The 24,325-nt window shown below is 46.8% G+C and overlaps 1 protein-coding gene across 1 annotated transcript in view; it reads right to left on the bottom strand.

The window, feature by feature from the left end:
* Positions 1–24,325, bottom strand: part of Vwf (von Willebrand factor) — a 126,657-nt gene that overhangs the window by 28,579 nt on the left and 73,753 nt on the right. The window contains exons 21-35 of the mRNA XM_051173265.1: positions 23,602–23,748; positions 20,410–20,550; positions 20,151–20,264; positions 18,794–18,950; positions 18,218–18,376; positions 17,251–17,386; positions 13,521–14,899; positions 11,387–11,503; positions 11,158–11,298; positions 10,734–10,877; positions 9,213–9,377; positions 8,151–8,194; positions 7,667–7,844; positions 1,487–1,707; positions 174–366 (exon numbers count right to left, since the gene is read on the bottom strand). Coding sequence (XP_051029222.1) covers positions 174–366; positions 1,487–1,707; positions 7,667–7,844; positions 8,151–8,194; positions 9,213–9,377; positions 10,734–10,877; positions 11,158–11,298; positions 11,387–11,503; positions 13,521–14,899; positions 17,251–17,386; positions 18,218–18,376; positions 18,794–18,950; positions 20,151–20,264; positions 20,410–20,550; positions 23,602–23,748 — 3,436 coding nt within the window. The remainder of the gene's footprint in view (positions 1–173; positions 367–1,486; positions 1,708–7,666; positions 7,845–8,150; positions 8,195–9,212; positions 9,378–10,733; positions 10,878–11,157; positions 11,299–11,386; positions 11,504–13,520; positions 14,900–17,250; positions 17,387–18,217; positions 18,377–18,793; positions 18,951–20,150; positions 20,265–20,409; positions 20,551–23,601; positions 23,749–24,325) is intronic.

Below are 24,325 nucleotides of genomic sequence, written 5' to 3'. Positions count from 1 at the left end.
AATAAAAGACAGCAGTGCCAAAGACTTGGTCCTTCTCCACCCTCAAGGATGGTCTGACCCTCACTACTGCATGCTTGAAACAGAGTTGAGTAACATAAGCACCAGCCCCCTGCATATCCGGGAAGTACAGCGGGGTTTACAATACAGACGAGGATGAGTAAACACCTTCTTACCACAGAGACCGTACATCTTCGAAGCAAAGGTCTTGGGGCTAAGCTGCAGTTGGAACTCATTGTTTTGTGGAGTGAAAGTGAGGATGTGACCAAGATGGTTGAACCTGACCTCATACATGATAGCACCGTAGATGCTGACTTCCATGTTTCCACCCATGTAAGGGGCGGGGACCAGTCTCCCGTTCACTGCCATCTGCTCCAACAAGAAAAAGTTCACCAATAGTTCTACGCATCAGAAGTCCCAGGCCTTCACTCTTGTTCCTTGCTGAAGTTACTGAGGGTCCCTGTGCAACCCTCACCCTCCTCTGACTGCAGTTGCCCAAGCCTAATGTTTGCCAGCAGCTCTTCCAAAACAAAGGGGCTTTGTAGAGCTCGGCAGCACAGATCGCTATTCTACTGTGCAAGCAGCATAAACCAGAAAGCCCAAGGCTTCGGGGGTGGCCCCTTCCCAACAGGCCAGGAAAGCTGCCATTGCACCAGCTACTGGGGCAGTGTCCCCAGAAGGAAGCACCTGACAGGGTGGCTTCGAACCCTTCAAATGAGCAGGCATGCCTTTCTTCTGAGGCCCCACCATATAGTGTACCAAGCATATTAAAATGCACTCACATTCTGCAGCAAAAGCAATTTTGTTGCAAAAATTTTGGAAGGGTTTTATTATCACTCTGATTTTAAGATCTCTTTGGCTATGACTCCTCATTTGATATATGACTAACTCTGATTTCTCAGCAATTAGTGCTCATACTCAGGAATTCTTACCAAGTGAGAAAATCTAGTCTACAAGTTGTTTTCACACCATGAAATATTTATGACTTCTAAGTGAACAAGTAAAGAAGTTGGCATAATATAACCTTTTGTAAGCATTTAATCAAACATTTATTTAGAGGCTTGGCAGCCTCCTCTCTAAATTTTGAAGGCATACGTTTTTGTTTGAGGCCCTAAATATTTTCAAAGGCCCTGATTTAAGCACTAAATATTTCTGTTTGGAAAGCCCCCAGGCCTTGGGTACTGGGCTCATACTGCCTGGTGCGTCCGTGGTCCTGGTGCCAACCCAACTCCTTATCAATGCCAGAAACCGGGACTAAATTCATAACTTGCTATCTAAAGCTGATCCGCTCTCCCCAATCTGGACCCAGAGCAACATGAAATCGTGCCAAGACTAGGGAGATGGCAAGGAACCCCTCTGAAGGAGGAAGTGCCCTGCAATCAAGGGAAGGCTGACTCCCAGGCAGCGGCAGCAGCTGAAACCCGCACCAGTGTGGTTTCCTGAAGCTCCACTCTGCCCTGCCAGGGGTCCCACAGCAAGCTCTCCTCACCTCCATGTCGCTGTGCAGCTCCACAGAGAGGCCATCGTGCTTAACCTCAATGGACTTCATGCAGGCTTGTGTTGTCCCAGGGCTACAGACCCCATTGTGGAGAATCACCTCCAAATCCTGCTCTTTGTTTTGAAAGAGGACATAGGAGCAGTTGCCCGTCAGCTTGAAGTTCTGCCCATCAAAAGTGACGATGTGCCGAGTAGAACTGCCCGTGCACACACCTGCATGGGGGATGACAGATGAACACCATGGACACTGACTGTCCAACCTCCTCATGCATGCCTACAGCAACATGGCCATGCTGTACACAGACAAAGTGAACCAGCCACTCTCCAGGGGAACCTGACCCAAGAAACAGTGATGCTCCGAGGGTGTAATGTCACGTTGAAAGCATGAGGTGCTGAAAAGAAAATTCACCTGAAGACACGTGTATCCCTTCAGCTAACAGTACTGGTGGCCGCAGGGACTTATCCCGAAAGAGAGTACGAATGAGAAATAGTTCCTGGGCCAAAATAAACAACTGGGTCTCAGAGCTCACTCAGGGATCCACATTCATATATAACTGGCGAATTCTCAAGGTTCCTACTCAAACAGTATGTGAATGCTAACTGTTGTGCATCCACATAAGATGATTGTGGGTGGTGGGCAGGCGGGGGTGGGGGATTCCCACTTTGAATGTGCCAGCACCACTGATTGGAAAGCAACTCTTGGACCTAAATGAAGCTGGAGATGAGTTTTCCACACAAATCATCACTCATTTATAGAAGTGAATGGACAGAAACCAAAATATGAAATCCCACCCATGCCCCTTACTCATAACCAGGGCCGGGACACCCACCATTCCTGTGGCTGATTATCAACACAGCATCTGACTGGCCGGGCTGGCGGAACCACCTCTCAGAGCTGAACATCCTTCACGATTCATCCCTTCCCAAGTAAGAGACTGAGTACCACAGTCCTACAGGCACTTGTGCTGCTAGGGAACTCTGTCGGGGTTTGGGCAAGTGCTGGCTGGTAGCACTTCTGGAAAGCAGTAGAACTTTAAGGGGTGTAACTGAGTTGAAGGGAGTTAGGTTATTAGGGGTGTGCATAGCACAGCAGCCACTTCTTCTCTACTAGCCGTGAGGCAAGCAGCCTCCTCTTGCCATATTTTCCTGCCAGATGGGCTACCTCATCATAGTCCCAAAATTAATGGAGCCAGATGACTATAGACAAAAACCCCAAAACTGTGAGCAAAAATAAACCTTTCTTTTCTTTTCTTTTCTTTTTTCTTTTTTTTTTTTAACTTTGCGGTATCAGGTATTTTGTCATAGTGGTGGGAAAACTGAATAACAATCTGTACTAGTTCAGCTGTTAATAGTGACATATCAGGGAAACAGCCCTGATTACCAGTGGCAATGCATCATTAAATCACAAGACAAAGACTGTACAATGGCTCTGTCCACCATCAGACCAACTGTGATACAGCAAGTTGGAGCCAAAGAAGCTCAGAATTGAATTGTGTTTTGCAGCTTGCTTGCTTAAGACCCTGGCTAAATACTGGGCTTTGGCGATCCTTTCCATTCCTCTTGCATAATGGGACTGCAATCACTATCTTTGGGGATTGTCATGAGAGCTGGTGACAGTCTAAACTAAATGCCAGCCTAATACTATATGGCATACATGTTCATGTTTGATACATGGATCTGTAAACCTTAGGACTAAGCTAATGCCACAAATGAAATTCAACAGCTTTAAGTCCTAACATCTCAGTGTGATAGGTATACAGAATCACGGTTACTTCCATTTTCAGAATACCAACTTACCTTTCAACAAACCATCACAGTGTACCCCAGTTTACTGACCAGGTTCTGTATCTGTCTCTGTCTCTGTCTCTCCCCCCTACTTTCCCTCTTCTCTCTCTCATTCCCACCCTCCCTCCCTTGCCTCCCTCTTTCTTTTCTCTCTTTCTTTTATTTTTTAGATGTGCATGGATATTTTGCATGCATGTATTTTGTCTGTGGATGCTAGACGAAGACACCAGGTCATCTGGAGCTAGAGGTATAGACAGTTTTGAGCTGCCATGTGGGGGCTGGGAATTCAACCTTGGTCCTCTAGAAAAAAAAAAAACGCCAAGTGCTTTTAACCACTACTACTCCTACTACCAATCTCTCCAACCCCTACTACCAATTGTAATGAGCCACATATATTAACAAACTCCAATGTTCAAGACACAGGAAAAGTTAAAATAGCCCAAATAAAGAAGAAGAATCTGAGACTTACATAATAAAATGTTATCACAGAGCTACAAAATATATATTTTTTAAAACATACTATTCATAAATGTATTCTAGAAAGGATGGAAGAGATGGCTCAGCAGTTAAGATCACTGGCTATTCTACCAGAGGTCCTGAGCTCAATTCCCAGCAACCACATGGTGGTTCACAACCATCTGTAATGAAATCTGGCGCCCTCTTCTGGCCTGCAGGGGTACAAGCAGGCAGAACACTGTGTACACAATAAATGTTTTTTTTTAAAAAAGTGTATCCTAGAACTCATTTAACCTCACCTCTCTCCTTTTCTTCAGATCCTGTTATCTCACAGTCATTCCACATAGCAGAGAAGTATCTAAAACCAAGCACCACATCAAGACCATAGTGTGGACATCAAAGAGCGAAGGGTGTGCATTAGAGAAGCCCACTGGCAAATGTAAAGACTGAAGGAAGCTCTGGGAGCTGCAGACAGAGCTCGGCAGTACTGTGCTCGCCTAGTGTGTGTGAGGCCCCAGGCTCCCAGCACCAAATCAGGGGGAGGAAATGGGAAGGTATTTGGCAATTGAGAAGCAACACATAAAAAATATCAAAGAGGGAAACTGGAGGCCTGGAAAGACATTTTAAAGAGAGTTGCAACACCAGAAGACATGAAATTCTGCACACGTCACTAAGGAAATGACTTTCCCAACTGGTTTCATTGAATGAGGAAAAAAAAAGGCCCTGACCCGCACAATGAAGAGAGTGACATAAGTCTGTAAAAGTGACTTTAAAAAAAATCAGGAAGAATCAGCACTCCTCACTCAGTGGAGATTCTATCCCCAAAAAGTGTCATGGGAGAAAACTATGACACGATATACAGCAATTTAAATATACTCAAAATTTTACAAAAACAAAACAAAACTACCTACTATCTTTAAGAACTAAGAAAAGAAAAGGAGACCAGACAGGTGGCTCTTGCTGCCAAAGCTGATGACCTGAGTTCCATTCCCACAGCTTATATGATGGCAGGAGAGAATTGATTCCCAAAGTTGCCTTCTGACTTCCACATGTGTGCTAGAGTATGTGGGACCAAATACAGAAACTAAAACAAATAAACAGAAATGCAAGAAGGACATAGAATGGGAATAGGTTTTGGAAAAAAAAAAAAAAAGCTGATTGGACTCAGGAGAAAGAAAAATGAAAGAAACGGCTAAAATTAAGCCAAAAATGAAGGGTTCAGGGGACAATAGACCAAAATGAGAAATGGAATGAGAAACACAAACAAGGCAAGAAGTCAACATAATAGTGAAGAGGAGCGTATAACAGAAGCAAGAGAATCAGAAAGGAATTCAAGACAACGCGGGAACGGAGTCCTTTAAGAGACCAGAAAATAACTGACATTGAAAGACTGAGTCTCAGTCCTGAGAAGATTCTGGAAGAATCTGGACATTGATAGTATGTGACAAATGTCCAGAAATTTTCACTCAGATCTGTTGGCCCTGAGGTTCAGGGTGGGGCAGATAAGGACAAAACCATTCAGCTTCAAAGACCAAGAAAAACTTCCCAGATATCAAGTAAAGGTATCAAATAGTTTATGGAGTTAAAAAAAACAAACAAACAAACAAAAAAAAGTTCATCAGCAGAATTCTCAAAGACAAGGTACAAAGCCTCAAAACCCCCTGAGCAACATTTTCCAGAAAGGGTGAATCAAGAACAGAGGTAGAGGGGACCAAGGCAGGGGAATAACATTGGTGGTGGGCAGACCACAGAGTAGTTAAAAGCCATTCTTAAAAACTGCCTTTCCAATTAATGAATAATGAGGGAAGTGAGTAACTTCAAACCCCATACATGCAGGTGTGGAAATGTCACCAATATGAACAATCACCCTATTTAATAAATACAATAAAAACAAAACTAATAAACAGCATAGCCACTGAAGATCAGGGGGCAGGGGACAAGTAATGTAAATAACTTTGGAAAGCCAAGTCTCACTCTGAGACTCAATAGAAAGTTCAGCACACGAATGCTTTAGCTGATGGCCTTGTTCTTCACACAGAGACTAGAGTGGCAGCACATGTATTCTAGAATTAGGAAACACATCATGGACAATGAGATCCAGGCTTCTTGCTGTCTGAAGAAGAAAAGGATGAAACATTCCAAGAGGACCCAAATCACATCAAAGAGATAGATGCCCAAGAGCTAGGTCTGGGACCTTTGAAGCAAGAAAACAAATGACACCCATCAACTGGTCCATGACATGGCTACATGAGCACACATAATTATTTTGATTAGTTAACTAATGAGAGATGTAGGAAAGTTCTTTGGATAGAACTCTAACTAGCATGTATGATATGGATGATACGAATTGAAATCCCTTCCGACTGAGCACACAGTACAAAAACAAACAAACAACAACCAAAAAAAAAAAAACTGAACCAACAATCATGAATGGAAGCTTGAGCTGGGGGACAGAGACACATTTCTATAATCTTTATGAATGTCATCACTATGTACAATGACTATATACCAATAAAACTATTTCAAGGGAGACTTCTAAATTCAAAGGGAACTTTCGATTTGAAAGTATTTAATAGCCCCAATCTAGTTTTGTCACTTGACGCCTTTCACTTAAGGGTACAAAAGGAAGGGGTATTGATGGCTGAACTGAGACTGCTTTGACAAGATAGCAACTTTGTTGTATATCACCTAAGAGGGACAAATGGAAGAGCCACACCCAATGAGCAGAACTCTAATGATGTAGGAGGTAAGTTTGTGTCCCATTCGGTCATAGTAAATTCAGTGTCTAATTCTTGCGAGGGATCTCCGGCCACAGGTGGCCAGACAGCGAGGGAGATGCTTGCTGATGTTTGAGAAGAATCATTTGTTCTGTCCCATTGGTGGGATAAGGGCCGAGCTAATCTTGAGGAAGAGGTAGGAGTTAGGAAAGAGGGCTAAGGGTTGGGTTCAAAGTGATTCTTTCTAAGAGAACTTCTGCCAAAGAGTGGAAAGACTCTGAAAGAGTCAAGACAGACTTAATACAAAGGCATCAGAAGCCTTGTGTGAAGGTTAGCAGCCACCAGGCCTGGGAATAGAAGCCCATGGAAGGACTTCAGGAAAGCCTCAAGAGAGTTGATGCACAGCCCTGTGTGGCCTCAGCCCATCCATCTCCTTCTTCATGCTCCCAGATATGAGAGAAGCTATCCACACTCCTTTTCCCAAAGACAGGCAGTAGAAGCTGTGTCTGGAAAGATAAAAAAAAATTTCTAACCAAGTTCTAAATTTTAATTATTGCACAGCCACCTAGTTACCAACTGAGACTGTCTGATGACCCAAGTGAGCATACAATTCCTTAAAAATAATCTGAAATAGCATGAGCTCTGAGACCATTTTCACCTAAGCCAGAGGGAAATGTGTCCCCTTATATACGTTCTGAAGGAAGAGTAAGATATGAAACACAGTTCTGATGGCATCTCACACTTGCATCTGTTTGCACTGTTGAGAACAGACCATCACAGAGGCCACTTTTCCCAACACTGACCACGCCCATGGCTCCACCCCCAATGGGCGTGGTCAGTACTACAGAAGGACTATCTCACTACAGGGCTGCCCCTCCAAGATGAGTATTCACTACGGGCTTATGGAGGATGGACTGTGTCCAGCTCTTATACCGGGCCACCTGGTGGTATGCCGTTGCATGCATCCCCATACAACTACAGATGTGGCTTGGGAGAAGGGCTCTGGGGGTGCCTCTCGCACACATCTGTGGATCTCTGGGGCTCTGTGAAAACACATCTGGATTCCACCGGAGGGAAAGAGTGTAGGCAGGACAGTGAGTGTGGGTCATGAGGCAGAGGTATTTCCACCTGCCCTCTTCTGTGTTGGTTGTGTACACAGCAAGTTAAAAGCACGCTCCTCTACACAGGCTAGACTGGGAAAATGAGGGACTCACAAGGGCAGGTCCAACGGCAGCCACAGGTCTCCTCCACCCGAACAGGGGACTGGCTGTTGGAACATGAAGGCCTGGGTCCATGGTCACAGTTGACCCTATGACTCTGCAGCAAAGTCTGGCCATTTGGCAAGCAGGTCACTGTGTGGCATTGATCTGGCAAGGTCCAGACATCCCCAGCCTGCAAAAGGAGGAAACAGATTTGGGAAAGGATCAGGATGAGGCACACCAAATTTCCCACCATGTCACTGCCTGCCTCTGAGGATGGGCTAGGGCTGGACAACAGCCTTGCATTAAGGAGGGCCTTCATAAGAAGGGAGACATTACACCAAAAAAAAAAAAAAAAAAAAAAAAAAAAAAAAAAAAACAGGCTAATAGCAAGCAGGAAAAAGAGGCTCAGACCAACAGGGTAAAGTTAGTCCATAAGAACAAGATCCCCAACATGTATGTCTGACATTTCCTTCCAAGTCAACAGGAAGGGACTTACCCTCTTCTCATTCCCATCCTCGTCCACACAAACTCCAGAAAATCCTGAAACAGATGCAGAAGACACTCATCACCACCTACACCAAGAACTAAACCATTCACAACATCTGCCAGCCAACCCAACTCTAAAAAGAATCTGAGTGGGCATCACATTGATGATATGAGACATAAGGAGGTGACAATCCTGTAGCCCTTCAGTCATACTTTATGACAATTAATAATTGTGATAATAATCATTATCACATGGCAATAACTTCTACTTACGTCATTTCATACCTGCCAGGAGTGGGTATGGGGAGGGGTGACGCAAGATCCATAAAAATTGAAGGAGACATACTCAATGAATGCTGCCAAGACAGCGTCTACCAAGAAAGGTCTGAAACTCTGTAGAAGATTTTGATTTAAAACTAATTACAGATGATGGAGAGATGGCTCAGAGGTCAAGTGCACTGGCTGCTCTTCCAGAGAACCTGAGTTCATTCCCAGCACCCACATGGCATCTCACAATTGTCTGTAACTCCAGTTCCAAGGAATATGATATTTTCACATCAATGCACATAAATTAAAGTTAAATAAATTATTAAAATCACAATTACATTAATATATAAAGCCAGGCCAGAAAACAAAACATGTTTCTAGCCTAACATCAACTTAACCTGTGGTCCTTCTATATCAGCTTTGGTGATATATTTCTAAATATATAAGACCATTTCTAAATATAAGACCATGACCTGTAGGATGCTGGAGTTCCTTGCTTATATCCCCCAATTCTTTCATCCAAAATCCCTCAGCACAAACAAGCCTGGTGGACAGTTCAAGTGGAAGCAGGATTGTGTACAGAAAATTTTCCTGAGATCCCTGGAGGTAATAGCATATGCCTTCCGCAAACAGAAATGTGAAAGCTCTGATTCATATGGCAATCTTCATTTACGACTAAATTTTATACACAGGCATCCTTGAGTCTTTGGAGTGGTGTTTTTGTTTTTATGAGCTTTCTGCTTTAGTCATGGTCATAGTGGCAGTGGTTGGTTGAGAATTGGAAACAAGTATACAGAAGACTTACCAGAGCACAGTCTGTGGAAGAAGGAATTGCTCAGGGTAACTATGGTGGGAAGGTCTTCAACCTGCTGGAGCTTTATCACATTGGAGCTGGCTCCTGGGCCTGCCAAGATCCTCAGCTGGGCTTCATCGTATCGATCCCCAACACCAATGGGAAACACTGCCACCCCTAAATTAGCCAAACAACAAGAAAGGGTCTATGATCATGTAAGCACAACATATACACTACGTCTAGCACCTGCAATCCAGGCTGGCCACACACACAACCAGCCTGTGACTGTGATGTCACAGCACGTGCTAACAAGCTGCTCCTGTGTGTCGGTAGATAAAACAGTGAAGCAAGCAGATGAAGTCCCTGTCTCATGTCCTCATGGCTAACACTAGAGGAATGTAAACAGAAGACACACAAAATAGTAAATGTATGGCATGTTCAGGTGTAGATAGATGCTTGGAAGAAACTATGGGATGGAAAATGCAGAGAGTGAGAATAACCATTTCATGGAGCAAGACCTATGTGGTGGTTTGAAAGAAAACACCCCCCAAAGGGAATGGCACTATTAGGAGGTGTGGCCTTATTGGAGGAAGTGTGTCACTGTGGGGGCGGGCTTTGCGGTCTTTTTCTCAAGCTTCACTCAGTGTGACAGTCAGTCAACTTCCTGTCGCCTGTAAGATGTAACACTCTCAGCTCCAGCACCGCGTCTGCCTTCACGCCACCATGCTCCCCTTCATGATCAGAATGGACTGAACCTCTGAAACTGGAAGCACACCGCCCGCAATTAAATACTTTCTTCATAAGACTTGCCGTGATCCTGGTGTCTCTTCACAGCAATAGTAAGCCCCAACTATAACATCCTAAAATAAGGATGAAGGGGCCAAGAACATAGCTGGGGAAGAAATGCCCCACCCCAGTCAGTGCAGCAAGTATAAAAGGCCCGAGAGGAAGCAAGAGCATACAGAGCATACAGAGAGGAAGTGAAGCCTGGAGTATGCAAATTCTCATGAGCCACATCACCAACCTAATGTCTTCTCTGAAGGAGACAGAAAGCCAAGACCACGGAGGGGTGACAGGAGCTGTCTGTGGAGGATGAGTTACAAGAGCGGGATCTGGGGTTCCGGTTAGAAAGCTTTCTCGGTCTCTAAGGTATGAGATGGTGGGGTTTGCGTGCAGTAGTATGAGTCTTGATATGTTTTAAAAGATTAGACTATTCGATTGGGTTGCATATGAGAGAAAGGAGAGTTAGTGATGAACTGTCTGTTAGATCTGAGCAGAGACAGGAATTTCAAGGTCAGTGGTCCATAAATATATTTAGACCCACAACACTGAATGAGATCACTCAAACGGATGAGTGGGAAAAGACAGAGCCTGCGGCCCAGCTCAGTGGTAGAGTACTTGCCCTAATGTGTGCAAGGCCTAGGGTTCAGTGCCCAACACTATAAGAGGAAAAAAGGAAGAGAGAAAGGACATCCACCTACCCCCTCCTCAAGCATTTTAGCGGGGTCTCGGGATGGTACACCAGACACTTACGGTTAGATGTGGCATCATTCGCTGCTGTGTTCACTGAATCCAAGGAGGTATCCATGATGAGGATGACCACTGCTTTGGAGGCTCCAGGCCTGGCTCCATGTATTTGTGAAGTTACATAGCGCACGGCAAAGGTCAGAGCATCCCCTGAGGAAGAAGAATGGCCAGAGTCAGGACTGATCAATCACAAGAACTGGATTTTCTGAGCCCTCTGAGCCCTGGGCTTAGATAAGGCTGACCCTCAGTGAATTCAAAAGGCAAAGTTATGACTCAGAACAACATTTGTTGGGACTTGAAAGAGAGGCAGAGGACCATCTAGCTCCTTGCCACCCAAAAGAGGAAACTCTGGCCAAGATCTCCAAGCCCATTAAGCCAAGAACAGGACCAGAAGGCAGGTTCTCCATCTAGCTCGTGGCTCCAGCATTACCAATTTTGCTGGGGCCGCCCTCCCGCTGCATGGGGTCCACCAAACTCAGTAGGTGGGCTTTCTCCTGGGCCACATTCCATGGTACATCGATGGTAGTGATGCTCCCATATTGCAGCACAGACACGTGAGTGAGGTGGGGCCCTAGCAAGAAGAGGAGAAGGGAAACATTTAGAATCAAGTGGACCCCAGGAAGAGCCCTCCCACTCACAGCTCCGGAGCCATCACTCACCAATGTTGGCCTTTGCAATGAAAGCCTTGGCAAAACTCTTCATCATATCAAAGTAAGACTCCGGCAAACTAGAGGAGCCGTCCAGGAGGAGAACCACATCCAGGGGTTGGCTGCAGTCTGCAAAGAGGAACAAGAAGATGAGCACACAGGTACCAACAGAAGATCAGCCAGCAGCCCCCACTGCAGCCAGTGGCTCCTCAGGGCAGCACTGAGCACACAGCACCACCAAGTAGGGGGACATTTACCAGTGAGGTCGCAGCATGGGCCTGGGACAGGTAGAGGCACAGAGGAGACAATTCCTGAATCTGTGAGTTCACTATATTGAGACACATGGAAAAGACTGTAGCTCTAACCACTGAAGTGCAAATGGAAGCAAGAGGCTGTTCACTCAATAGCAGGAAAGTGAATGGGGAGCAAGGGTGTCAGAAATGAATACACACGTACATATACACACATACATATATATGCATTCATATACATACATATACACATATATACATACACATATACATATATACACATACACACATATATGCATTCATATACATACATATACACATATATACATACTATATATACATATATACATACATATACACATATACATTCATGTACACACACATACATACATATATACACATATATACTTACATATACACACATATATACATATGCATATATGCATTGAATATACATACATATACATATATACATAGACATGCATATATACATACATAGACATGTGTATACATGCACATATATATACATACATATACACATATATACACACTATACATACATATACATATATACATGTTATATATACATGCATATATGCATACACATATACATACATATACATGCATATACATGCATAAACACAGATACATATATGCATCATATACATATATAAATACACATATACATACATACATGCACATATACACATTTTCTTGACCTTTAAAAGAGTCAAGAACATGTGGCATTTTCCATGGGAGAGAGGGAAGTTGTGTCGTGAGGAAGTACACAGAACACATGCTAATGTCCAGGAAAACAGCACAGTTACTTTTCTTACTAGTAGAAAAAATAGACATTAACTCAACAAAAACAAAGGCTGAGTGCAAGGACTGAGAGGTACTAAAAGCAGCTGGTCCTTCTGCTGTAGTGAGCCAGGGTGTCAGCCTAGCTACTCAGTAGTACTGCAAGCTGTGAGGCCTGATTGGTCTGGAGTGAGGTAAAGGACAGTCTGGGCAACTCTGTAAGATCCTGTCTCAGAAAAAGAAAGGAAAAGAGGGCTGGGCAGCTCAGTGATAGAGCACTTACCTAGCTGGGACCAAGCCATAGGTTCAGTCTTTCATTTCACCGTAGAAGCAAAAACAAACTATATACTGTTTTGATGCCAGTATAGGTTAGGAAAGCAACAGTTTAATCCCAGCAGTCAGAAAGCAGAGGCAGGAGGATCTCTGTGAGTTTGAGGCATGCCTGATTTACAGAGTTCCAAGCCAGGCAGTAAACTTATTGAGACCCCAACTCAAAACAAGAAAACCAACAAAAACAGTAGCAAGAAGCACTTTGTGAACCTTCACCACATGCTAGATGCTGTTTCAAGCATTTCACAAATAGTTGCCAATATCCACAGTTTATAGATAAGGAGACTGGCAAGCCCAAAATTATAATTCTGGGACCTGACTCTGGGTCTGCCTGTTTGATCTACACCTGTTGCTGACCTCCCAGCCTTGCCTCCAAGAACATAAGCTACTTGGAATAATTCCCTGCACCAGCATAGCCCAAAAGAGAGTTAACGATCACCAAAACCAACAGAAGTTACCTGCCAGGCAGGTCTGAACTGGAGTAAGGGGGGATAAAAATATTTGCAATTTTTCTATGCATTCTCTCTATTATTTAAATTTTAACAATGGGCCCCCCTACTGCCATCTAATTTACAAGCCTTGGAAATAAGAAAGATCCTTCCCACTCAAAGAATAACAGTTCAACTCTCTGCCTGGAAGGTAGGAGAAACACAGGCCGGGTGAGGCAGGGTTTGAGCCAGGAAGTTAGTTAGAACCTAGGGGTTCTGGCATCCTCAGATAATGCACACAGTGCCAAGGCTATCACACATAGGATACCATCATACCAGGAGTCAGGGAGAGTGTGGGCAGCTGCAGCCCCTCCCTGGAGCAGCATCTCTGCAGGACTAGGTCAGGAGCCTCTCGGGGAAGTGTCTCAAAGTCTCGGATGAAGATGGGAGCATTGGGCCAGCCAATTCTCTCCAGTTCCTGTGTGTTGGCATGGGGGCCCACCCCAATGGGTACCACCTGGATGTCTCCAGGCAACCTCTTGATCTCATCGGAGGCAGGGTTCCCTGTGACCATGTAGACCAGATTAGGTGCCTGTGCCCGGTCCCCCTGGCTGGGAGAGAAACTATGCTCAGAAAGGTACTGCAGGGCCTGCCCAGTGTTGGTTCTGTTGCCACCGTGGTAACGGATCTCACGCACATGCCGCAACACATCCTCCTTGGACTGGGCTTCATTGAAGGTGTACTCCATAGTTACCGTGTATGAATACTGCAGCACTGAGATGTGGATACCATCCTGACTCACATCCATGTGCCGTATTACCTCCTCCAGGAACTCCTTGCTCTTATTGAAGTTGGCTTCGCCAACTTCATCGGACCCCTCCAGGACAAACACCACATCCAGAACCATGGACTTCCTCTTGGGTCCAGGCGATGACACTGCAAAAGTCCCTGGGCCTGTGGTGATTTGTGCTACCTGAGGAGGCTTAGTAGGGGCTCGGGGCTCAGGGGCAAGGTCACAGACATAGCTGATTATTTCATCCCTTCTCTGCTCCAGCTCATCCACCCCACTGAGCAGAAAGGCCTTGTTTTCAGGGGCCTGCTTTTCAATGAGGCGGATCTGCTTCACGCTGGCATGTGGCCCGATGCCTACAGGGATCACAATGACCTTCTTCTTCTTCAGGCCCTGGACATAACGGACCAAATTCCTGGCCAACCGTGGGGGCTCCTGGCTAGCAGTCAGGAGTATAGTGATGCGGGAGGCTTCGGGGCGATCAGTCTTGCCAAAGATCTGGAACAGTGTGTACTTCAAAACCTCGCTGGTAGAAGCCACCTGGCTACCTGCGTACTTCACCTGGCTGGCAATGCGTCGAAGCTCGGAGGGCCGCTTCCTGTCCTTAAGGTCAATGTAGGCATGGGACCCATCGTGGTACTCAACCACTGCCACGCGGATGCGCTTCTGAGAGATGTAGAGCCTCTCCATCATGCCCACCACAAAAGTCTTGAGCACTTCAAACTCAGCCTCAGACAGCTTGGAGGAGCCATCCAGCAGGAAGACAAGATCTAGCAGCTTGCTGCAGTAGAAGCTATGCAGGGGTGGCTCAGGGGTGTCTTCAACATATGGAATAGTAGAGCTGACTGGGGCTTCCGTTGGGGGTACCACCAAGCCTCCAGGCTCCTGGCAGGCTTCACAGGTAAGGTTGACACCATCACAGTGACTGTGGCAGAAAGGAAAGGAAACAAAATGATTGAAGAAGAACCTACGGGCAGGAAGAACCACCTCACAGGTCCTCTGCAGAACCTCCCGTCTGCTCCCATTGGACACATCTCACACAAGTGAGGTCTCGTTTTTTGACATTTGTTCCAAGATATGTCTTCAATATACATGTGTGCATGCGCATACACACTCACACACACATGTGCGCGCACATGCACACATGAGAGCACACTCGCACGCACACAAGGGAGAGGGAGGAAGCAGAGCCTTCCTAAAGCTTTAATCCATCTTAGAACCTGGAAAATAGTCTGTGTTGTTCTAAGCCCTCCATAGCCATTTAATGTTGATTTCTTTCCAATTTATGTCTCTAGTCACATTAATATTTAATTATAATCCAAACCTTATAAGTGTCTCCAAGGACAAATATCTTTCTAAAATGTTGGCACACACTGGGACTTGTAAATGTCCCACTGGAGATAAATGGCTTACACTAGAAACCATTATAGACGTTATTAGAATTTAAGCTGTATGGATCTTGAACCGTGTTTAATTATGTTGGGCCTCACAGAAAAGAAGAAAAACTAAAGTAAGAAGATTTGAGGAAGAAGAATAAAAGTTTAAAATCGCTGCTTCGTCTAGCAGAGAAAAAGGATGGGGGAGGCCTATGTGTGTCGGCTATGGAGACAACAGCTCTACCACCCATTCTTCCCACAGCCAGATGGTGAGCGCAGAGTGTCTACTAAGTACTAGCTAGTCCTCAGCCCAGCTCCAAGATACTCCCAAGTCTGTGCTGAGCCATTGCCCAGTCCACAGACTTCTATAGAACCAGATAACCTTCCAGCATTTCCTAACCACGGCACCCTCCTGCCATGTTCTAGAAAGTAAAGGCATAGGCCAGACCAGAGGAGAAATAAAGATGTGCTGCGGTGGGTATCCATACAGGAAGGGCCTCCTCTGTTCCGCATCCTTGGTCTTCAGCCTTTACAATAAATCTGAGAGGGTGACAGTACCCTAAACCCTGAGCATGTCCCATGGCCTCACTGCCAGCCAATGTGCCTAACCTACCTTGAACTCTGATGCTCATCATCGCGTGTGGTGGCAGCTGCCCTTCTCTGCAGGGCCAGCTGAGGAGGCACAAGGTGCTTGAACACCCTAAGTAAGCTTGCAGTGAATGCCCCACCCACCCTCCATCCTTCATGTCTGTTTCAGCGCAATGAAGGTGGGTGGATCTTACCGGGAAGTTAATTCCTACTTCCTCATAAGCCTGCAATTTATGGCCTCGATCCTTGGTTAACGGTGCATGAGTGACATACTCTCTGGTTTCCTGTGTTTGCTAGAAAATTCACCCTGGGCAATGCTTGCTCTTGTTTGTACAGATGGTGGCGGCAGGATCTGGCTCTGGCAGCTGTGGTCACAGGCCCTCCCCAGTGAGTTGAAGTTCTCAAGTTGACGTTCACATTAGGCTTGATTGGTGTCAGGGAGTGGTGCCGACTATGTCAGCGTTTTAATGAATGTTCCCTACCTAAGGGCAGGACTTCATAAAGTCCAGGAATCACCCTCAGGACGCCTCGCCTCCCCAAAACCAGGTTCCCAGAGTTTGTTCCAGCAAGAGGCCAGGATGACAGCAGTGAATGTCTTCCCGCCAGTTCTGAAAGCCACATCCTGTGGCCTGGACCACAGCCCCAAGATGCTTGTGTTACACGTAGGGCCAAGGACCCCATCTCCCTTTTCCTTCTTGCACCTACAGCTCCCCAAAATGTTTCATGTCCTCAGATTGGATGTGATACCCAACTATAGTGAAGTATAAATGCCAACTACCTCCTTTTGGTCATATATGCTTCATACATGTGTTGCGATATTATATTGCATCCCCCAAAATGTATCTGTCTTCCACAAAAAAAATTCTTTAAAACATTAAGGGGGAGCAGCACCTCTTAAAGAAAGAGAATCAGACTCCAGAAACAAACCCAACAGTGCACCAAATGGATGGGTGGTTGGTTGGGTAGGTGAGTGAGTGGATGGATTGGTAGGTGGATAGATGGATGGGTGAGAGATGGATGGATGAATGGATGGATGGATGGATGGATGGATGGACAGACGGACAGACAGGTGGAGAGATGGATGGGTGAGTGGTGGGTGAGTGGGTGGGTAGGTGAGGGACAGACGGGTGGGTGGATGGGTGGGTGGATGGATGGATGGGTGGGTAGGTCAGGGATAAATGGATGCATAGATGCATGGGTGGGTGGGTGGATGCTAATTAAGCTCAGCCTCAGTCCATGCTGCCTAGAAGTTCTCAGAACCCAGGTTCTGAGAGCCAGCATAGGAGACAGTCAATCATGAAGTCTATTTTACCAGTTCTGACAGTGTGCAGGATCATCGGGGCTCAAGGTGATTTTCTTTCCAGGAGCCAAGCGCCGGCCAGCCACCTCACACACAGGGCAGTCTTGGGGGTCCACACAGGTCTGAAGAAGTTCATCTAGGATTCTCCCTGCACAACATTAGGAGCCCACCCGTCACCTCTCCCAGCTCCCAGGTGGTCACCTCACCACACAAGAAGCATCTCCTTCTTTGGTGCCTTGCCTGCCCCTCTGAGAAGCTGGGATGAGGCTTCCTACACCACAGCTCTCCCTTCCCAAGCCCTAGAACAAACAAAATCTTATCTCCAAACAGCTAAGATTGGCTGGGCTCAGGTAAACTCCTCCTAAGCATGAATTCAACACCTTTACACCTGGGCTGTCCCACACGACATGCCATGGGACCACTTATATGTAAATGAGGCATAATCCAGTGACATGAAGAAACTGTTTCCTCACAGCTACTAGCCATCATTGCTTGAGCAGAACATTGCCAGCACTACAGCAAGTCCTATTGGAAAGTATTGCTTTCTTTAACTCAGGAGATCTAAGGCAGAAGGATGGCAAGTGTGAAGCCAGCCTGGGCTATACAGCAAGAAGGGAGGGAAGGAGGGAGAAAGGCAGGGAGGAAATGGGGGAGAGAGGGAAGGAGTGACTGCTCTGTGTGACAAACCCACAAATGGGCATGGAAGACATTTTAAGAAGGAATAGAGTATGGCTAAGTGGAAGAGCACAAGGGGCCAGAGTTCTTTCCTCACTAATGCACAAAGGGCAGATGAGACAACCCTGATGTGGCAAAAAAAACTCAGAGCTAGCTTGGCTTTGAAGATCCAGGCAAAGAAATTTGTTTGAGGTCCAGGGATGAGGGAGGCACCCCTGGACAGAGGAGGCCAAGATGAAGCTGAAGGAAACGCCTGTCTAAGAGCCCATCCCTCCAGCCTGCTCTAGCCAAGGAGAGGCCTCACCTGGAGGACAGTGTGCATGGCATCCCTCCACACACTGCACAGGACAGGCCAGAGGCTCGGGGTGCTGACAGGTGACTGGGCAGGCAGGTGCACAGCTATTATAGCGCCACTCACACTCGTAGCCATTTTCTCGAATATTCCTTGCTTCACAGCTCTGGGCTGTAGAGACAGAAGCAAAAGTGGTAACTCTAGAAAGGCCAGTTAACCCTTGGCAACACAAGAATCCAGGGTCCCTTCTTCCAGAAGTCTCTACATATCCATGTCGACTCTGTGACCCAACTCGCGGTCTTCCTGTGGATTCCTCACCCTCTTCGCCATCTTCATCATCTCAGAATCCATGTCTCCACTCACTCAAAAGGAGATGCCTGCATCACCGTTTTCACTCCCTTCCAAAGCTGTATTCCCACTGTTTCCTTAGCATGAACTTCCTCACACCACTGCTTCACACCAGCGTCTCCATCAGTGCCCTGGAGCCATCCCTCTCCACCGTGAGAGCGCTCTTCTGCCCTCCCCCAAACCATCAAATCTAGGGACTATGGGGGGTGCATCTGAAACTGTGAGGACTTGGGGACTCACGGCACAGTGTGGGCGTCCTCCAGTCTACCACCTGGCCATGCTGGGCACACACATGGGCATAGGCAGCGATGGTGTCACAGAAACAGGTGCAGTCTCCAATGGACTCACAGGAGCAAGTGTCATAAATGCAGATGTCCAGGTATGGCTCAGGGTCCACCTATAAAAAGAACCTCAAGTAGCCTCAGCCCGAGCCAGGGGTGAGAACTCTGCCTTGTGGTTGAGGGTGCAAGGGATGGGGTGGGGAGCTCCTGCACCAAGGAAATGTAGAACACAGGTTCTAGAGGATGAAGGGTTGAAGGGGCAAATTTCCTTGTTTCTAATCTGGATTCCACTAAGAAATACTAAGTAAAGCAGAGCTGGCATCCTCTCATGCATCTTGAGGCGCCTTCAGAATTTGCTAGAAGGTTCCCTCTGCTGCCTCCCGCCTCCCTGCCTAGCTGCCTGTCCTTCCCAGTAACCATGAACGTGGAGTGTTTTTATATAAACACACACAGACTGGTCCCTCTCTATCCGTGCCTCACACTGACCGCTTTTCGCTTTCCTTGTCTCCAAAAACATGTCCCTAGGCTCTTTAGAGTAGTTAGGAAGGGGATGAATTTTTCAGTCAATGAATTGTTGCTCCCAAGACATTTCAACATCCCTAGAAACCCCAGTCCTCCCAACTAAGATGCCACCAAACCATAGAATCTATGTATCCTTTGGAGCGCTAGTGAACTGCAAATCTCTGGATGACTGAACAACTGAGATGCATGTATGTACTCAACTCATCTTTCCTGTGTTTGTGGCACTGCACTACATAGCACAGGTGTGTGGACATGGCTGTATATTTGTGTACACACACAATCACACATGCTCACAGGCATGCCTGTGTGTGAGTGCCCGCACAAATGCACAGAGGAAGAAATCTATTTAACTTTGGAGAATTCATCGCTGTCATTTGAGACAGAGGAATAAAAAGATGCCAAGGACCCCAAAATAACTGGAGTTGAGGCCAGAAAAAGGTAGTGTGAGAAGACAATTGGGACCTGAAGCCATCGTTTGATGTTTTTCTCCTGTGCATGGTTAGGGAGGCTCTGACTGGATACATAGCATGAAGACAAGGAAAGAAATTCCCTGGCTCTGGTTTCACAGAATGCAAAGAGAACCTTGGACCAAGAGACTTCTTATGGACACGGAAAAATGCTTGGCCAGCCATTGCTTTCCTCAGACACTCCCCATGCCCCTCTTCAGCTAGAAGCCAAGAAAGGGCTATTACAGTTTAGTATGAGTCAATTCAGGGCTCCAACCTAATTGGTGTTCAGACTAGACATTCAGAGTCAAGGATTCCACAAGCCTCCCTCCACCCACAAAGCCTCACCAGCCTGTTGCAGCCCTGGAAGATGTCACTGGTAAGGATTCTGCAAGATGAGTCCACCATTGTCTGCTTCATGATGTTGTTGTGACAGGTGGCCGGGGAAACATCTAGTGACAGCTGGGAACAGGAGAAAGTACTGGAGAGGCCTTGCTGAAGAGACCGACTCAGCCCAGAAGCCCAACTCTGCCACCGCCTATAGTCCCTGCCACCACAGCCCCTAAGAGAATAAGGGGACCCTCCATCCACACAGCCCCCGACGTACCTTTCTAGTGTCCGCACACTGTGAGCTCACTTTCCAGGAATTCCCAAAGTCAACAGGGTCTTCCTCCACCTGAAGACTGCTGCTGGTGAAGTCATTGTTCTGGACGCCATCGAAGTTCCCACACAGGCCACACACCTGCTCCTGGGTGAAGGAAGAGATGCACAGTGTAAACCTCAGCACACTCTCTGGGTCAGGGGAAGGAGGTACCAGGTGGCCAGGAGTCACGAATCGAATCGTCAGAAGAGGAAGAAAAAGAGGAAGGGGAGGAAGCGGACAGGGAGAGAGCGCTAAACAAGAAAGAGGGTGTCAGCAAAGCCTTGCCCTCACCAGAGCCTCTCCCTATACGTCCACACTGACCCATCTCAAAATCAAGGACACAGAGATGATGCACCCAACTCACACGGTCAATGGCAGAGGCGGGCAGTATGAAGTGTGGCCCTGAGGTCCCTCCGTGGATCATCAGCCTCCCTGGTCAGACTATGAGCAGAAAAAGGAGCAGACACCACTGATAATGAGTGAAATAACAGAGAACTAAGGAGGGAACAGGATGGCCCTGCTTTGTGGCAGGCAGCGAAGTTCCCTCACCCAGGGGACCATAGCTTATTCAGGGCAACAGGTGAAAATTCTACAGCATGAGGAATGTCATCAGGGAAGGGCTAACTATACACCTCCCATGGCAGGCATGCTCACAGGGTCCTGAGCAAGCCTGATCCCACAGAAACCATCAAGTAAGGACCTAGGAAGATGGATGATCATAAACCTATTCTCCATACATGGCCAGAATCCAGTCCTGGGACAAAGGAAAGGTGACTTAATCCATTTTGCAGTGTAAGTCATTGAGGAGCATGTAAGACTCTCCCCACACTTAGATAGAAGTCTGGGCATAGCCACTGCCTCTCTGAGTCCTTGCTAATCAAAACCCTCCTCTTCGCCCACTGGTCTCCTTGGTCCAACTCTCCAAACATCAGCCACCGTGGGATCTTTGTACATCTTCTCCACACACCCATCATCTCTCCCCAAATATTTACAATCCTCTCTCCCTCTCTTCCATGAAGACATCTACTCCTGTGTCATCTGTTCAGACAGAGCTCATCAAACTAATCTATCTACAGTAATGTCCCCTGTCTGAACAGGTTGGTTTTCACTCCTAAAAATGGAGATGAGATAGCTCAGCAAGTAAAGAAGTGTCAGCTGCCAAGATTGATGATCTGAGTTCAATCCCTGGGACCTACACAGGAGGCCCAGAGAGAACTTAGTGTCTTCTGACCTTCCATATACCATGGCATATACATGCCCATGCCCATAGACACATAGATGATAGACAGACAGACAGACAGACCAATAGATAATGCCCACATCTCTACACTAGAGAGATGGATGGATGAGTGGGTGGATGGGTGGATAGATAGATAGTTATAGCCATACCACATACTAAATAGATAGACTGATAAAGACATATATAGAATTTTAATTAAAATAAAATTAAGCAGGCTAGGCCCTTTCGTTCCTGACTTACCTTCTCATATGTGGTCCCTCTATATGTAACCATTTCCCTTTCCTACCTACTTAACCTTCATTCACCACTGCCACAACCAGAACAGTCTCTGCCATAGACCAAACAGATGGAACCACCCAGTTCTACGTTTTCAGCCTCCAACAACAATAATGAGAGTTTGATAAGCCTCTTTTCTTCATAAAAATACTCCAATTAGATTATTCAGAGCATGGAGTAATCCCCAGCACAAAGGACCTGGGTACCATAAAGGTTAAGATCTTGAGACAAGAAATTGTCCTGAACCCTTTAGGTAAGCTGTATGCGACCACAAAGTCTAGCAAGAAGGAGGCAGGAAGAGGCGGAGCGTGAAAGGCATTGTGATTGACAGGAGTGTGGAGGGGTGGGGAAGCCTGAAGATGCTAGCGAATCACAGCTCACTTTGAATACGAAAGGTGGGACCACAAGCCAGGGAGTGCAGCCAGACTGCAGAATCAAGGAAGTATACTTGTCCCTTCAAAGCTCTGCAGGAATGCAGCCCTGCCAACTTTCTGACTTCCAAAGCTAAAATGTAATACACTCAGGCTGCTTAAAGAAACTGCATTCAGAGTGATTTGTCACGGCAGCATGAGAGCAAACACCACACACACACACACACACACACACACACACACACACACACACACACACGATTTTTCCCCTTGCTGCACCTGCAGTGCCTGGGACAGTCAATACATTGAGTAGAAACATAGCCAGGATTGTTAACCCTTTCTAGAAATGGAATGGGCTGCCCCCGGGAAGCACGGGCCAAGCAGCCCTCACTGACATGTACAATCCAGACATGGACAGCACTTTCAGAGATGGTGTGGAGGCCACTCTCAACAAGAATAAAGAGAGTCCCTTGTCATAGTCATGCCATGATACTTTTGATACCTCCCAAAACTGTGGAAGCCTACACAAATGCCATCATCTTTCCCAAAAGGGAATCCTCAGCAGTCTAACAAAGTGCTCTCCAAAAGGGCTAACCTGGGACCCGGGGAGATAAGTCAGATGGCGAAGTGCTTGCCACACCAGAATGAGGACCTGAGTTCGACCCCAGCACCCATGTAAAAAAAGACAGCTATAGTGGTATGCATTTGTGACCCCAGCACTAGGGAGGCAGCGATGGCCAGTCCCCAGAGCTCACTGGCCAGCTAACCCAGCCTGACTGATGAGCAAGCCCAGACCCAGTAAAAAAGCTGACTCAAAACACAAAGTGAATGACTCCTGAGGAATGGTGCCTAAGATTGCCCACTGACCAGCCTCCCCATGCACACATGCACCCACATACAGGTGAACCTCCATACATACATGTACACGCATAAGCATGTGTGCTAGCCTGGGCTCACTGATAAGGCCACATTCAGGAATAGATGACAATGAGTTAATAATCTGTGTGCTTAGTTTGCCTCTGTGAGTTAAGAAACCTAAAGAAAAATCTCCCTACCATTGGCAAACAAATCATGTCCCTTGCTGGGCCAGTCATGATACTGTCAAAGGTGCCTCTGCCCTCTCTGTGTGTCGTCAGACTCTGTGACTACTTAGCTTTCCTTGTGTGGGAAGCAAGGAGGCTGCACCAGAGAAGGGCAAAGGTCACTACTCAGGGAGCTGATGACAGTCCACATGAGTCACAGCAAGATGGAGTAAGAAGGGCCACTGACCTGGTGGGTGTGCTTCAGGACCACAGAGACACTGAGGTGGTGGTCCCAGACCACAGAGAGGGCCGGGCCAAGCAGCAGGAGGATGTACCGGCCAGACTCCACCACCTCAAAGTGCGACTCATCTTTCAAGGGCTTCTTCACATTCACCTGAAGAAAGAAGGGACTGGAAATGAGGTGGAGGGAGCTGGAACCCAGGGCTCCCCTCTCGTCACAGAGCTCTGTCTGCCTTGCTCATCGACACCAGAGCTGGCCCCCCAGCCCGTGTGTGTCACCAGCCACTTTCTGTCAGAACTCCCTGAGGCCAGGATTATGCCAGGGCTTTTCTGTGTCCGTCTGCCCCACCACCCTCCCATGATGACAAGATGGCAGCCAGAGCACAGTGAAACAGACCAGCCCATTGCCCATCACCCCGCAAGAAGGGACGGTGTTTGACCCTCGGGCGTCAACTACACCGTCCCTGGCTTGCTTTTTAACGTGGCTATAACAGTGAGCCCCCAACTCACTTTCTTGCATCCTTCCACCCTCCAGAAGGTAGTCTGGAGTGATTACCATCAGGAGTCAAGAATGAAGGACAGGGACTGTGAATGAAGCTCCATGCCCCAGGCAGAAGCTTCCGGAAGTCTGGCCTGAACTCCTCCTCGCCCTGCTAGAGTCATCTCCACTGACAAACCCTGGAAGCTTACTACAGAGCACTCAGTGTTCTGTCACACTCATAAAACAGAGG

This window comes from Phodopus roborovskii, unplaced genomic scaffold (assembly GCF_943737965.1).
Source record: "Phodopus roborovskii unplaced genomic scaffold, PHOROB, whole genome shotgun sequence".
NCBI classification, from domain to species: Eukaryota; Metazoa; Chordata; class Mammalia; order Rodentia; family Cricetidae; genus Phodopus; species Phodopus roborovskii.
The sequence above is the reverse complement of the archived record's forward strand: the minus strand, read 5'-3'. Positions and strand labels throughout refer to the sequence as shown.